Genomic DNA, 17,420 nt, shown 5'->3' on the forward strand with positions numbered 1-17,420 from the left:
GTTTTGGCAGTAATTGCAGTTCAAGCTTGAAGTCATTATTTCCAGAACCTCCTGCAAGGATATGTGAGAGTGGTGCATGTTGTCCACTGCATTTGTAGTGTGTCATGATGGGGCTGCCAGTTTTGCATCTCGTGCTCATGGTACAGGAATAATGAGGTGTTGCTGAAACACTTCCTTTGCATGCGCGGGCAGCTCTTGGCTATAAAGTATAGAAATAATTTTAAGCAGGATAGACTTTTTGTTGGCTTCCAAAGGGAGGGTTGTATGCAATCAAGAATAAGAAAAGACTCAAATCCAAGACTGTTAGTTTTTAATAAATCCGTCACAATGCACAGCAAGTATTCTTTCTGTCTCTTGGATTATACAGTCCCATTTATTGCCTAACACAGAATTAACTATCTCTTGGCATTCAGATAGATTTCTAACGTGTGCTGTGTTTAGGTTGAGAAACAATATATTATTTTGCTAATAATTATTGAACCTTGATACACTGGAACAGAGAGATGTTCCAGATTTATCACAATTACTCTTGCCTGAGCTGTTTGACACCCCCCCTAATATCTTTGATTTTCTGCTCTTTACAATGAATTAGTGACCCATTTCCCTAAGGAAAACAATGAAAACCTTTTATAACATCTTATGACATTGCTTTATGTTCTTTCAAAATATTGGAGCCAACGAATGGTGAAAAATTTGAGAAAAATCATGTAAAATATAAACAAAGTAAGTTTCTTATCCTGTTTTGCAGCTACACTCATTTGGTATATGTTATCATCGAAGTTTCAGCTGAAGCTTGTCAAACCCCTTTAGAGAAGTTGCAGGAGCTGAGCTCCTTTAGGAGGATCCTTTAGGTCTTGATGATTAGAGCAAATAAATAACGTATTGATTTGAAGAATTTGTTGCCTGTAAATAATAACAATGAAAAACATTTATGCCAGGTATTCAAAGAAAGCAATGATGAAATGAAAATTTTATGCATGCTTTTTAGCTCTTTGCAAAACCAATTCTTTCTTCCTGAAAAAAACATTTAGGGAGTTGCTTAGATTCTCTGTCGGCTCTGAGGCAAGACCTGGGTTCAGTTTCCTGCTGTCCTTGAAAACTTTGGCCTCATTGTCCTTCTGTCCCTTACTCCTTTCCAGATTAGAAATGGGAGATATTCAGCACCCTTTGGTGACTAGAAACCAGCCAAGGGAATGAGAGGCTCTCCATGTGAGGAAAGCTGTAACCTCAGAGATGGCTTGTGGAGTTCCTGTGTACTTAGCCCCATGTAATGCTGAGCTGCTGGGCCTGATCCAACCTTTAAACAAAGTCTTTACTGGAGCACAAGACTCATCCATTGGTTCCAGTGAAGCTAAAAGCACGTGTCTAAGTAGTTGGATGGACTGGAGCCAGCACTCAATCTTTTGCTGGACAGAGCCCTAAATAAACAACCTAGGATCAGAGGAAAGAACATTTGCACATGCGAGTATGATTTGGCTCTTTCTGTGGCACTGGCTTGTTGTTTTCTAAGTTGTGCTGGCAAAGGCTGCTCTGCTTAAAATGCTAACAATTTCTTGCCTGTTGTGTTAAAACTGACTGCACTCCTGTTGCACAGGCTAAAACAGGATGGGTCTAAATCACTCAGGGTGCTTGCAATGCTTGGCACCCACAGACACAAGACACTGAACTCTGTTTGAATCCTCCCTGCTTTCCTGTTTGTGCTTTTGCAGAGTGCTCAGAAATTTTTTGAGATCTGAGTTAGAGGCAGTCATCACATTTTATTCAAAGGCTGACTCTTCAAGCACATTATTGCAGGGCAGAGCATTGTAAACAGAGACGTCATTTGTAATATTTACTGTCTTAATGTAAAACCTACAGTAATATATTAGATTTCCAGCAGGAAAATTGAAAAAACAAATATAGTCATTTACCGTGTCTTCTGCCAAAGATATTATTTGAAGAAATGCTGTGTGTTTTATGAGGGCTTTGTGTGAGCAATGTAAGACTGAAATCTGTGTAAATGAAGGAAAAGTAACAAAAAAATGCATTTGAATTTAAAAGCTTTACACATATGGTTGCTAATCAAGTATGAAACCTTTTAAAAAATGTTTCACTTAGGAGAATATCATGAATTAGAAATAAGAAAACAAACCAGATAATTTGTTTGTTGCTCTAAGGAGATATATGTTCCTGCAGCTATTCCAGATGAGAGCCCCATCATGGTCAACAGGTCTTTTTGCCAGGGCACTGATTTCCTTCCTTATCTTTGTGTTGTGTTGCTGAGAGCTGCAGAGCACCTTGAATGACTTCTGAAGTCACACAGAGATTATGAAAAACACCATCTTACAGATTTAGCCTATTAAGACTTTCACAGACTTCCATGAGAGTACCCGTAGGATAAAACACAGAAAGTTTTGCGTAAAAAACATTGAGATGAAAATCTTTTTTAGGAGCCACCTGATACTTATCTGAATTCAGGCTCTACCCTTTTTAATCTTTATGTTTAAATGTAATTGAATTAAAGCGCACATCTCAGCTACTTTATTTGTGGTTTTTTCCATCCTCCTCTTTAGCCTGCAGCTTCCAATGGATCAGAACGATCTGGCCAATGTGGTGAACACAAGGAGAACCTGACTTGTGAGAGCTATGTGCTAGACATGAAGACAAAGGTATTGTCCTCTCTATTTTTCGTGATGGAGAACAAAATCCTTGTTTAGTGAAGTTTTGCAGAAGGTGAAGTGTGTAGAACATACAGAATTTGAGCTTCTGGATTTTTTTTTTTTTTTAAATTATTTCTGCATATTGGCTGCATGTCCATTATCACATTTGCATGAGACTTATGACTGCAATTTATTGTGGTATATTGCTAGCGCTGGGTATTTTATCCTTACCAGGATTTATTTTTTATCTTTATGTACATGTCTTGTTCATATTGATGATGGTTCTACAGATTTGCTGATCTCAAGGTGATTTCAGTCTATTTTTGATTTGTTGCACAGTTTGTTGGCTTTATTCCAGGTGGTTTTGGACTCTTAGTGTTTGTTGTAGTTTCTTTTTGGTCTGGAGTCAGTATGGAAGAGTTTGAATGTCAGAAAAGTGATGATTTTTGTATGGGCAGCCTAATGATGCCTATCATAGAACTCTGCTGAATAGCATTACTTCATGGCTGTGGTAAGGGGCTGGGTTACACTTCCCTGTCTTGCTGCATGCAACAGTGAACTAATAAGTGTTTCATTATAGTATCTTCATTATTTTCATAGGGTCACAACTTGGCTGGAACAATTCCCTTGGGTTTAGATATTATTATGTAGACTTTCAGCCTTGGCATCATCATACATTTTTACTTTTTGAAGTGAAACTTATTAACTTTTCTTTTAAAGTAAACAAGCTGGAAACCTGATAGAAAGAGACATTAACTGAACCGTTGTGCTTGTGTGGTACCTTGTAGACTTCAGCAAAAGTTGTTTCCAACAGTAGAAACTTGCGGATTATTCCTCTTGGCTAAAGCTTTTCCATGGGCTTTATTTCCATTTCTAGATCAATTTCTCTGTTCATTAAATTTTAAAAATATAATGATCTATTTTTCTAACAGGATTTTCTGAGTTTCTTGTGTGTGTTCCCAATTTCCCAATCAGAAAAACTTTTGTACCATATTGGCACTTGATAGTTGAAATACAAGGACTTAAATACTCATTGAAATTTGTCTTTACATTTATGGAAGATTTTATTTCTCTAAAGCAAGGAATTATCAAAAGTTTGATATATGCCCTAAATACATTGTGTCCATGAGGATGTTGTGGAAATCATGGGATGTAGTTGATCTCATCTCCATTTCACAACATGATTTCTGTTATGAATGCCCAGCTGAACAATGCACTATCTTCCTACTTAGTCACTGCAAACCCTGGACTGAACCTTTCTCCATCAGCAATTCTATGTACTACATTTTCATGCTGTTCATGTACAAAGTGTACCTGAGAGGAAACTGAAAATTGCCAACTCCATTGCCAAATTCTAAGACATTCAGAACTATGAGTGGTGTTTTGTTCAGTTTTCAGTACCATGGGATAGTAGATAGCAGATGTTTAGTTTTAGTTTCCAGGAACTTGCGGTTTAGTGTGTCAGTTCACTTGAAAGCATCATTTTGTCTGATTTCTTTTTCAAGTGAGTGTGCTTGAGGGTTAGTGGCTGCTGTGACAGTGACACATAGTTATTTAGGAGTGGCTACATGTTTGAACATATGTGTCAGAGCTTTTCAATTGCTGATGATCAATTGGGTGTTAGATTTACTTCCCCAGGCAGAATGCTCAAGAATGAAAATGAACTCTTCTTTCACCATTGATCTTGAGAATTGAGAGCCCCTTCTGGACATATTGCCCTCAAGTAGCATGTGATTTCTGTTGCAGAGCATCCTAGCCTGCATAAAGTCAACAGAGCATTTGTAACTGAAGAATTTCTGTTTCATTTGGAGTAAGGGACTTGTGTGAAACAGGAAAACAATTATGGATTTGTATAGGAAGTAATAGATAGAAGAAACACTAGGCATAAATTTTAAACTAACAAAGGTTGAGGGGCTTTCAAAAGGCTAGCTTTTCCAAGGACCTTCAGAGCTGTAGGATGGGTCAAGGACCTCTGCCCCATACTCTGTGACGATGGAAGTGCGCGTCCTACAATCCTACAAGTCATATTGTGTTCCCAGCTTGCCGTACTGCCTTCTCATAGCACCCCAAACAGGTGAGCATGTGGCAATGACAGTGCTGGAGATGCTGCACTGTCTCAGAAGTAGCTTTTTTGATTTCTCTTCTGGGGCAATTGCTCAGCTAAAGTGGTGTGAGCTCCCATGTACTACATAAAGGTGTGATAAGGTGGGAAGGTACTTGGGGTAAGTAGAGAGGGAATCCCCTCCACAACTGTGAAGCAGAAACTTTTTTTCTGTGTCTGTTGAGCCCAAGGCCACCACAGCCATGTGCTGGCTTGAAGGCAAATCCAGCGAGAGACTCCAAGTCAGAAAAAACAATTTAATAGGAGAGGAAAAAAAAAAAAGAAATAAAATAAAACAAAACACATGCAAAAAGATCACTGACAAAGTCAGAATACAACCTGAAACCGTGGTGGTAGCAGTCCAGATGAAGTGGTCTTGTTGAAGCACTGTTCCTGCAGAAAGGTCTGGTAGCCCTTGTCCTCTGGGAATCCAGTGGGTAAAGCTGCCTGTGCTGTCCCAGATGCCAGATTATATCCAGGTGGGAATGCTTGGCTCCTCCCCTGGACAGAGCATCTCACAATGGGCTGATATAATTTTTTCAGTCTTGTAATGGGTCCTTGATTGCCTATTAAACAGAGATAACTCCTGGAGGGAGTTACCTGTGAGTCATGCAGCAGGGCATTGATGGGCCATTAAAAGAAGATAGTCCGGAGGGAGGGAGCAAGAGAAACAGTGCACAACCTAGTTTCAACAGCTCATGTAGATGGTGACAGAATACATACTTTGGGCACATCTTACATTGTAACCTAGGACAGGCCACCTGGGTGCACAGACCTTGTGGTAAAGGAGTGGAGCTGCCTGTCCACCTTTCCCTTCTCCCTGTGCCCATTTTACCCTCTGCCGTCAGGGCTTTGACAGGGAAGGTCTGCTTCCTTACAAAGAAGAGAATTGTCTATTTTTTCTCATTGGAAGAGCTACCAGCTGGAGAAATTGGTCAGGACTCCAACACTGATCGTGCTAAATGCAGTGAAATTTGCCATGCACAGGTAAAGGGAATGATTCATGTAATGACTTCTGTCTGAGAGTCTCCTGGGCCTCCAGCCAGTTGCAAAGCTGCTGCTCTTAGGCCTGCTGCAGTTAGGAGGGGAAGAATTGCTAATTTGGTGATCTTTAAATTAACACCAGGACTCCTGGGCTTCTGATTCAGCCTGGGAACTACATTAAAATTCAGAGTGACTAAGGTATACAGAACGTGCTTTCTGAAATCTGTATTAACGTCTCCTTCTGGATGAGGAAGGATTTATTCTGACATTTCATCTGTAATACAGATTTTAACTACATATCCAGGATCTAAAAGATTAGTAGGCTCTCTCTCCTTCTCTCTCTCTCTCTCTCTCTCTTTTTTTTTTTTTTTTTTTTTTTTTTTTTTTGTGTACCACAAAGCAGCCTTCATAAAGAAGCTGTCTCATAAGACTTTCCCTTGTAGCATATACTTACTCAGATCACTTGAATCCTGGTGTTAACCTACTAAGTAACCAGTTGGGATCCACAGGAACTGGGTTCAAGTGGTATAAGTGGGCTCTGGCTGTAAAGATATATAATTTGCCAACTACAGCAATTGCCCTCTTGAACAGTGTAATCAGGAAGGTATTTATTTGTAGCTTGTTTGGATGCAGTATAGGGCCTGAAAAGAAAAAAGAGAATATAACCTGGGAATGTAGTACCAATACAAGTTCTCCTTAGTACATAATTTAAGATACATTTGGAGTAAATAAATCTTTCTCTATATTTGTAAGAGCATGTGTGTGTTCATGTGTTCTCTGTGTAGGTGCATAGAGACCTTTAACTAGTCACTGGCTAAATTTTTCAAGACGCTGACATTACTAATGCAATGTTAACAGTCTGGTTAGATGCCCCCTTTCTTAGTGTCTACTCCAAATCTTGGAGACATAGAGCTCTTGTTTTTCTTAGTCTCTACTCTTTGAATAAAAGAAAATAAACCAGTTATGCTTTTAAATTTTTTAGCAACCTATACTTCTTTACAGTTTTTGCTTTATATTTGGGTTTCAAAAGAATTTAAGAAGTGTTTAAGAAGGTGCATAATGAAAGCTTTAAAAAAATCAGAATATTTTCTAATGATTTTAGCTTTTACAGAAAGTTGCTTTTGCAAATATAGAATTCAGCGGGATGTTGCAGACTCTGATTCTAAATATAGTGGCCTAATTAAACCCTCTGCTATGGTTATCCAAGTGGAAGTACCTGGATACAATGAAGACTTTAATGCCAGAAAGGAGCATTAACTTGTCCAGTGTAAACTACTTTAAAAGACCATCCCATTTCACCCACTCACCTCATATTGTTGGATTTTATGTGACTTAAAACCAGATAGCTTGGTAAAATTAGAGGAGAAGGAAGCAGTCAACTGGGCAGATGGTTTTCACACGGTGGTCCACAGAGCCACTGGTGTCACAGTGGGAAATAGTTGTCATTCTTATATTAAGGCTTCCCAAGAGTCAGAGCTCATCAAAAAGGTTATTTTTTTACCATCTAAGTTGACTATGAGCAACTATAAACCCTGTCTTTTCACCCCAGATGGCTGTTCCTCAATTTTTTTTTTAGTTTTTGGGTCAAGCCTTTCTACAGTAGATTTCAGTCAGGATCATATGTACATTTAATATGAGGAAGAACAGAAGAAAAAATAGAACTGAGCAGTGATATGACCTCCAGAAATTAGAGCAGAAGGAGGTGTTGCTAATGAAGAGTAAAGCAGTGCTAAGGATTTGAGAATCTTAATCCTGGGGAGAAAAATGAATGGAAAAAGTATCTAGTGGGAGAAACAAAATTAAACAGCTCAGCCTCTTTTTTGGGGTCTGGGATGGGTTGTTAATGGAAAGGAGGGACTGTATCTTTGAAGAAACACTGGAGTCCCATTGACAGTCATCTGTTGCCAATCATTGTGTGTTAGAAGCTGTGACTGGGGGCCCTGACAACCAAAATCAGCCTGTGGAAGTTTGAAGCTGGGGTCTGCATTCCCAAAAGCATGTCTTTCCTCTCTCTGGGGGTAAAAAGTAGGTGGCACTATTTTAGGGAGCAAACTGTTCAATTGTGTTTAAGCTTGAGGAGAATGTGTGCAAATCCTGCCCTGTTAAATGCTCATTATCATATTTAATGGAAGGAGGTGGCAATCAAAAATTGGAGGAGTGCGGGAGGAAGCTTTTTGGTACACTGAGGGAGCTGGGTGAGTCATGTTCATGTAAGCGTCCCCAAAGGGTTGAAACCCTCTGTTTTTCAAATAACTTTAAATAGGATCATGAATTCACTGGGATCATCTCACAAGAGTAGAGTTGCAAGTAGAAGCATTTACAGATCATGCACTTAGAGACCAATTTCAAAATACTTCTCCTTATGCCAGTTTCAAGTCTGAGATGAAATTTTACAGCCAAGTCATTAGGTAGTTATATGTATGAAATATTATACACCTTACTAGATCAGCTCCAATCTGTCGATTAGAAGAGAACAAACTGTTGGGTGCTTTACACCCAAGTGTTAAAATATCTGCTGATTTTAGAGTTGACTAAATTCACTTTTACCCAATAATGCTTAGAGTACAAGGGTGACATGTCACACCATATTAATGGGTTAATTTCCCCTTAAAGAGATATTTAATTGGGTCTTACTTGAAGGATGTTTGAAAGTTTCCTGTTTCATATAATCTATAGTTTAATAAACTCGTCTGACTGTTTGGCTACTGGACTAAACCTCAGTAGGGAAAAAACCTGCAGGTTCTAGCACAGCCTGTAAACACAAGTCAAGTTTGTTTTGTGTGCGTGTGTTTGCTCAGAGTGAGTTAAAGCCTTAGACACAATTCTAAGTGCTCTGGAGACTTTCTCTTTAAGATGTTGTATCCACCAGGACTTTAATAGTTGGGGGAGGGTTGATTGCTCTCTGACCACATATCTGATTCACTATGGATTTTGTAACGTTGGTAGCAGTGACCTCATTTTGGCAAAATAATATGTGTCATTTACCAAGCGTCTCACTGCTCCAGCAATCATGGGAATATTAGGGTTATAACCTGAGTAATTTATGGAAGAGAGATGACTCTTAAATAATCTTTTATTTTCTTGGAAAGGCTTATTTTATTAAAAACATATTTTAGCTCCGAGTGAGAATGAAAGATTCTCAGCAAAACACCCAGGGGAGATTGTGCTGTCCAGTGTGTTGAAAAGGTGAATTGTAATGTATGGGTGTCTAGACATTTCCTCTTGTTGCTGTCAACAGTCCAGTTGGCTGTATTTTTTTTTTTTTTTTCCCAGTGAATAGGAGCATTGATTTTCCTCTCTCTTTGGCCAGAGCTTTCATTTTACATATCTTTCCCCTTCTGAGTCTCTTTCTCTCTCCCTCTCTCTTTCTTCTCTGTCTCTCTCTTCCTCTATCTGGAAGAGAGGGAAAGCCCGTAAGAGCTGACAGCAAGCTTTCTAACTCAGAATGATTCATGTAAAACACCTGAAAGGCAAGCTCTGCACCAGCATCACTGCAAGAAAGGTAGGGCTGTGGGGGCTTAAACAGTCTGCAAAACTCCAAGCAAAACATAGAGAACATGAGATAAATAGATTAAGTCTGTGAATCTGTCAATGATGCAAGAAAAGTTTGGGAGAGAATTTAAGGAGTGTTTAAGCTCTGTTGTTAAAGATACTTTCTTTTAATTGAAAGTTTGATATATTTTTCATAGGTGGGGAAAAAAAATGTTCCCCTACAAAGCTTTGAATTATGTATATAACGTAGGTTTTTTTTCCACGGGTGGTAAACTATAATTATATCACTGTTGTGCTTGATAGATCCACGTGCATGTGTAAATATGCAAATCCCGGTTCTTTCCCCTGACTGATTATTTTCTGCTATAGCTAAAGTTTGCCTCATCCAGCTGTTATTTATATTCGCTTCCCAAATCCGAATCTGACCCAGTAATTCTGAGCAACTGGAGCTGTGATGCATGAGATCCTGCACACACCTTCATGTTTCAATCGTGCACTTCCAGCAATGTGTGTTTGTAGGAATCATGCTCTTAATAAAACCCCTTACAACCCAAAGCAGTTGTTTTGGCAGAGAAGTGACAGCGCTGTGATCGATGGGCCCGATAGTTGTGCATTTTGTGCTTGCTCTGAGTTAGTAAGGAAGAGGAGGGAGAGAGCGAGTGAAAGGGGGGAGGAAAAAAAAAAGACAGGGAAGGAGAGAGCAGGAGGGAGAGATTGAGAGAGAGAGAGAGCGCGAGAGAGGCTGAGAGAGAGAGACTTGGCAAGGGAAATCTTATGGGTATACTGAAACAGCAGATCAGAATTGTGAAACCAGAGCTAGGGCTGAAATGTGATGCTTTTGCTCTTTTGTGCTTGTTGTGGTTCTCATCTTCCCATTTAGAGGGCTGCATACCATTCAACAGCATATTTTGATCTCAGATTGAACAATGCAGCAATCAAGCCTGATAAGCCACCTGGAAGTTTTGCTTGAGACGATTTCTAGTGGGTTTACTGATCCCTGTGAGCATCATGACTGCCTTTAGCATTGTGGAGGAGGACTCGAGTTTCTTATGAGGGCCCCACTTGGAAAAGCCGGCTGTGCAGATTCAAGCCTCCGGTTCTGTTCATGCTATTCAAAAGCCTTTCCTCATCCTTGCTGATTTATTTTTATGATTTACATACACTCCTGTGGAGATTTACAGAATGGATTGTCTGTGCATTGTCACGACCAAGGTAGGACTGGAAACATTGCTGTTCTGTGTATATATTTTTCTGCTATTTTTCTGTTCCTGTAATTAAATAGATTGAGCATGTACTGTGTCAGGTTGCAAGATAAAGTGATGAATAAGCTTTACTTCTACGAGCATTTTGTTTTCTTTATCTGTAGATTATGCAGTTTGTTTCTATATGACTTCCTAAATGATATGTTTTTTGCTTCTTTTTTACTAGCAAAAGGAAAAGGATTTCATATTTTATCTTAGCCTATGCTTGTGTCTATTAATAACTCTAGCAACTAGAGCACTTTCAGAATGCATGGTATACTGCACATATTTTCTCAGCTTATCAGTTTATTCTGTAAACTAAAGAATAATAAAGGAAGGGGCATTATATGGGTCCCAGGATTTTAAGGAGGCCAATCAGATGTAGTTTAGATAGTCATGGTGTTTCTGATTGGAGAGATGCAAGTTTCTTGTGGCTTATTATGGCTGTTTTTTGGGAAAAAAAAATAGATTACTTTGCCTTTCTAGGCCTGAAAAATAAAGATGCCTAGGTCCCAGTTCAGCACTTTTATACTGATTTTAGATCTAGCTGGACAGTTTGGAAACAGTCCTTCTAAGTAATTTCTTCCAAACATGAATAGAGACAATTTCTTCTCCGCAACAGTGGCACCAGGCTAAGGACCTCAGGGTTAGGGACGCTTCCTAACCTAAAGATCTGGTGTAGGAATAAGCTGAACAATTCCTTGAGATGTCCTCAAACTTACCAAACTAACTTAATATTACATGGCAGGGCAATGATAAGGGAACTACCTTTGTGCTGCTACAGGGCAGGCAGCTCAGCGCGTGTCTGCAGCCACCTTTGCACGTGGTGTTGGTGGGGTTTATAAGGAGCAGTTAGCAGGGGACATCCAGCTTTGGGGTTCAGCACAGTGCTCCCTGTTCTGCCTCACTTTTGATGAATTTCATCATTTCTACAGGACTTGCAAAATGCCTGGGGTGGGCAGAACCCCTGAAGGCTGCACAAATGATAAGGCAAAGCAAGGGTTAGCACTGCTGTCATCACTGCTGTCATTTTTTGCATCACAGCTATGTGGAATGGGGACACCCATCTGTGGCATGGAGAAGGGCAGGAAGATGCACCCTGGACACCCATGGGCAGGAGAGAGGGGTGGTGGGTGGCCACTGAAGGGAGCAGGGAGTGCAGTGGAGCCATGGAAACAGATGCCAGCTGTCATTCCCATCTTGCTGGTGGAGAAACCCATATGGGAAGAGAACAAGAGGTGAATGAGGCCACAGAAGGAGGATAGATTGGAGAAGGCTGTGGCCTCATTCAATTCCTGTTCTTTCCAGGTTCTCCTGGCTCCCACAAGTTGTGCTGAATCTGAGACTATACCCTTAAGCAGCTCTGGAGTGGAGCAGGGGGACCTGTGGGTGCCTGTTGATGCAATACCATTGAAAAGCACTCAGCAGTGGGGGTGCAGCACTGCTGAACAAAGCTGGGATGCAGGATCACGCTAAACATCCAGTTTTTATCTTTCCAAGTGTTGCTTTCCAGTTCAAAGGGTTGAAAAGCTGTGATTAGCCCTACTTCTGGGTGTCTTGTTGTGCAGTGGGGACCTGCGATTGCATCTATGCTTGGCCTAGAGAGTTTGGGATGGAGGTTTGTAGAAATTGGATTCGGGACAGGGGAATAAGTCAGATTTTAAGGTGGGATAATTGGAAAAGAACATGTCCCAATACCTTTTTTTTTTTTTTTTAATGAGTCAAGAGACATAATTTATTTTACGAATTAGTGCTGAAAGTTTTCCACTGAATATTTTCCCAGGGCCTTCTGGGAAATAACAAACATGGATTCACTGCCAGCTCACCACTGCTGCTGCCTTGAGCAGGGCTCCCAACTCCATGTACACACATTTTTCATTTCAGCTTTTCAGTCTCTTGAATCCAACGTTGAGTGTCTGAAATGATCTGAAAGTCAAGCATGTGAATGAGCCTCAAATATTCAACTCCAGATACTCAGTCTTTGCTGCCAACTTTAGTGTTGGAATGAGATACAATGTGAATTGTACATGGCTTTCTATTTGCAGGCATGTGGGAACAACATAATATCATATATAATTGAGCTGAATAATGGCAAAAGTCTAGTTTCAGAACAGTTTCATATGACAACAGCTTGAAACCAAAGTTATACTGATTTGCTTATCTTACTCTGTGCCATATTTAAATACCTGGACTAGTGTTGTATTGGTCTATAATCTGATCTTACTGGGTTTATTTTCACTGGAGTAACTTTCCTTCCTTTAAAGAACCAATTTTTTTATCTGTTTATGCCAATTTTCAACACTATAATAAGAGCAGACCTTTTTCAGAAAAAATGTTATTTTTAAAAAAAGACATTTTGATAAGCCTGAATTCTACAGAGAAATGGTGTGGTCATTTTTGATCTCAGATCTGTTAATTGCTCATATTTGAATAGCCATTTTTGGCTATTCATAATTGCCATTCTTTGTCTTGAAAAAGTGGATCTTGATGTCAGAGAGAGTAAATATATCAGGTTTATTCTTCAGATCTTAAGTAATAAAAAGGAAGTAAAAGATAAATACTTTTTAAACTGCAAAAGATGAACACTGTTCAAAGAGTTGACATTTTTAACACTTGATCATTACATTTAGGCTGGAAGTTTTGGTATTTTCACATTATAGAAAATTACATAAATCTTGTGGTGGAGTGTCCTTGTATATTGTGGTCAATGGATGCACAGATCCTGCTTCGAACTCTGCATGGTAAAAGATGCCATCTAATAAAATTTATTTCTGATATACCTTGCCAAATCTTAAATCCTACAGATGTTTTCTCAGCCAAAGTATAAAGTGTGTTTAAGATAGATTTAAGATATTATTTTGTACAAATTTTTACTCTCTTCTTTTTATTTCCTTCATTGTTCCATGCATTTCTGATCACCAGACTACAGAAATGCTGCATCAGTCAAGGACAGGTTCTTATGGTTGTCCTGGTTTATTTTAATTGATCATGTTCCCAGCATAGCATCTTTTCTTTACTGTCACATAAAGCCTGTTAATTGGTGGCATTATTTTATCATTAGAAAGGATTTGGTATAATTTAGAGCTTAGGTTGAGCCTCCATCCCAGCGGGAGTACCTGGAGTTTTTGAAAGGGAAGAACATTCCCACTGTGCCTTCCAACAGTCAAAGGCAACATGCTGTCCTCTCCTCTAGGTACCAGCTCTCCTTCCATCCTTATGCCTTTTACCAACTTATGCATACAATGGGAGCTGCCACTAGTGAAAAAGAACGTAAATAGCTCTATGTTCCTCACTGTAACACGGGCTGCTCCCCCAGAACCCCCAGTTCTTGGTATTAGGTGGCGTAGAAAAGATGGTTAGCTTTCACTGGGGAGAAAAACCCAAAAGCTTTCTGGCACTAGTTGTTAGGAAGGAGAGCTCAGAGATGGCAGCTCTGCATGCTTAAAACCCAGAAGACCTTCTCTCAGGAGAGAGTTTTTAAAACTTCCCGGGCAATCTAGACCGGTGCTTTAGTATCCTTAACATCAGTAATGTCCCGAAGAACTGTCAGTGTTGGCTGCCATTTGTTTTGTTTGGGAATTGTATTTTGAGGTTTGCTTAAGACCAGATTTTATCACCTGAATGCCTCTGTGTTTTGAGAAGATGTACACAAAGAAGAAAAATCACTTAAATAATCCAAATTTATTCAAGAATCCTAAACCATTTACCATTTGTGCCTGACTCCTGTGTCCTCAGCATTGAGCACTGGCAGCAGCAGGATTCCTGTGTCCCAGTACTGTGTCTTTCAGTTTGTAAAACAGAGAATTTGCCTTCAGAACCAGGGAGAACACTCAGCTGGAACTTGGTTTTTTAGCTTCAAAACAAATTCCTGTCATCAAAATATTGAAAATTCTTCAACATTTACTTCTTTTTAGAGATCCTTGTTTTTATCTTGCAGTTAAATAGAGTTACACCAGATTACTCACTACACAGGTCTTACATTTGATTTGATTGTCACTGACCTCAAGGAGCAATTAAAGGAAAATGTGATTGTTCATGTGACTGGAAAACTGGAAAAAAAAGGGTGAATTTATTTGGTTGGGTGGGGTTTTTTGGTTTTGTTTGTTTGTTTGGGTGGTGGTTTTTTTTTTGGTGTGGGTTTTTTTTGTGGGTTTGTGTGTTTGTTTGTTTTTTGTTGTTGGTTGGTTTTGGGGTTTTTTGCGTTAATAAAAGGCCCAGTTCATTCTGCTAGTAAAGAAGCTTGTCTTTTTATTTTTATTTTTGTAGCTTTTTAACAAATTCTATTAGTGTAGTTTGAAAAATGAACAATCTCATTTCATGGCTGCCCATGCAGCACCTTTTTTAAGAATTTAGTTCACATGCCTAAAATAGTGAAATAAAGACAGAAGGAAACCCCCCTATTTTGTATTGGTGTTGGGAAGAAAAGCAATAAGCTTGTTTATGTTGTTAACCCATCGTAAAGTTGCATGTGTACAATTTTGAATGAGAAGGTTGCCAGAAGCCAGCAGCTTTTGTCTATCCTATTTTCTTCTGCTCATCCAGCCATATATATGGAACAGGGGACACCACTCTGTGCACTTTGGGCGAAATTCTGAACAGATGTGTGATCAGAACTCACCATATGCATGATGATCATGGAAAATAAGAAGTTACAGTGACCAGACAAACCTCTGGCTTATAACCCTATGACTTTTCTGTAGGTCATTCCCACCCCACACACTGATCACTTGATCTTGTAGCGTGAAGTTTAAGAGCAAAGCAGAGGAGAGCTATAAAATTTGTCTGGTTAGTTCACTTTGAAACTACATTAAGTGTATCATTATAAATCCCTGTAGATAGTGTGTGCTGTATTAGGAAAATGTAGGAGCAGGTCTTGTGTCCCAGTAGGATACTGTGGATTTTCCAAGTGAGGAGGAAAACATCATTCAGCATTTAGCCTACAAAACTGTCTCCCAAAACCAACTCAATTGGTTTGAAGGGTGGTTTTAGAACATGGCTGAAGAATGGAAAAAACATGGAAATGGCGCCACTGGGGTGACATCACTATTCCAGCCTCTCTGATTTAGAGCGGCAGCAGAAGCAGTTCCAGGATGCTCTGAGAAGAGCAGAATGGTCCATGAGATCAGGTCATCTGCTGGAGGTGAGGAGCAGGCCCATGCACTGTGTGCCAGCTGCTGGTCCCACTTCACAGATGAATCCACTACAGGGTTCATTTGAATTATTGATTATTTGGGCTTGATACCAATGCAAATAGCTAATAGTTAGAATATTTATTTATGCTGAGGTGACTTTGTCATAGGCCTGTCATCTCATCCCTTCTGCCCTGTTTGATTATGTTAATCTGAAAAAACCTCAATATAGGGATTTAGAAAGACATATACTTGGAGAATGAGGTTCAATTTGTTTTGTGGCACTTCCTGCAAGATAAGCTGTATGTGTCTGAGAGGCTGTAGATGAGTCCCAAAATTGGGAAATTATAAAGCTCGATATAGATACTGAGGTTAACCAGTGCCTCAGGTGTTACATAGTATACTCTTACCAAAACTAATAGAGCTGTAGAGAGCTATACTGTAAGAGGATTTGATTTAAATTTAGCTGGATATGAAACAAACAAAAAACCCCCACATTTTTGTGCTTGCATATTGTTAATAGATCTGGGCAACATTTGTTCTTTTTTCTTTCCAAGACTCTAGGCTTTGAATCATTGCAGTTTGGAGTCATAAACTGGGTAGCTAAGTTTTTTTTGGTTTTGTGTGGTTTTTTTTTTTTTTTTTCCCCTGTGTTGAATTTCCTGGCTATAACAAACTGAAAACAAAGGAAGCATAATGATTTTTCCCCCAGAGATTCACATTTAGCAATAATCAAATCTTTTTCTATAGTCATTATTAGGTGCTGATGAGCACTTCAAACTGTGGTGTTTTCCTGCCAGACCCTAAAGTGTAATAGTGCTGAATCCATAAAATTTACATGTAATTTAGTAAAGTCTATTCTGAAGTGGTACTTGAGGACAGCTTTGATGACTATGGGTTGGCTGCTGGCTAAACTGCACAGGCTTAGAAGAGTAGGAAGATCCTTTTCATTGATTGCCATTTATCTTAGCTGGAGAACATACTCAGGGAAGTTTGACAGATGGGGAGTGTATCTGAGTATTTATTTCAAATCTTTATTTACCAATGTTAAATTTTGGAACAATTATTGTGAGCCTCTAGCATTTGGATTTGAGACATTATGAATGTAAACTGATGAGACACATGTTGTCTTTTCTAGAAAAATAAGATCGTTTGAGGGGGGGAGAATTTCAAGAAAATTACACAGAACAAACCAATGTGCACTGCATATGTAATGTCTGCTAATTATATCTTGTCAAAAGCTCAACTTTTTTCTCCTTTATTCTTTAGAAATGTGATAATAGTCCCTTTTCCCTTGTAGTTAATTATAAATTTCAGGAAGAATTAAGTCTGTTAAATATCTTCTTTCATTCTTCCCCCTCCCTTGGTCTCTATGGCAGCAGCAGGAATGGAAGGGAATTACTTTGATCTCCATTTCTGGATGACACTTCGTTTCTTCTGAGCACTGACCTTGTTTAGTGCAACTGAAATTTCCAAAAGATTTCATTAGATTATAATTTGGTGATTTTAGAGAGATGTCTTTATTGAGACTGGTTATGAGCTATGAAAGGAGAAGGGTGATTTTTTTCCCCATAAATCTATGAAGAGCTCTATAAACTGAGAGCAGAAAATGTTCAATTAACAGTTCAGGCAGATACGGCTGGGGCTTAATACTGCTCAGCAGTGGAGAGCTGCAGAGGTGAAGCAAGGCGGAAGATTCTGAGCAAGAAAAAGGGAACAAGAGCTTGATGCTGCCTCAATAATAGTGCTGCTTAATGATAGCAGAGCTATACATCCTTAGCAGGTCCTTTTTCTGATATTTGGAGGACCTGGGTGAAGGTGGGAAGATAATTTC

The 17,420-nt window shown here is 39.3% G+C and overlaps 1 protein-coding gene across 17 annotated transcripts in view; it reads left to right on the forward strand.

The window, feature by feature from the left end:
• Window positions 1-17,420, forward strand: part of DLG2 (discs large MAGUK scaffold protein 2) — a 984,477-nt gene that overhangs the window by 148,239 nt on the left and 818,818 nt on the right. For 14 of the 17 annotated variants that reach the window (XM_040055800.2, XM_040055802.2, XM_040055798.1 and 11 more), the window contains one exon: window positions 2,553-2,648. The exons of 1 other annotated variant lie outside the window; for it this stretch is intronic. In XM_040055800.2, the coding sequence (XP_039911734.1) occupies window positions 2,553-2,648 (96 nt within the window). Of the gene's footprint in view, window positions 1-2,552; window positions 2,649-10,096; window positions 10,429-17,420 lie in introns of those variants that run through there. 2 more of the 17 variants (XM_040055822.1, XM_040055821.2) reach the window with 2 other exon arrangements.

This window comes from Hirundo rustica, chromosome 2 (genome assembly GCF_015227805.2).
Source record: "Hirundo rustica isolate bHirRus1 chromosome 2, bHirRus1.pri.v3, whole genome shotgun sequence".
NCBI classification, from domain to species: domain Eukaryota; kingdom Metazoa; phylum Chordata; class Aves; order Passeriformes; family Hirundinidae; genus Hirundo; species Hirundo rustica.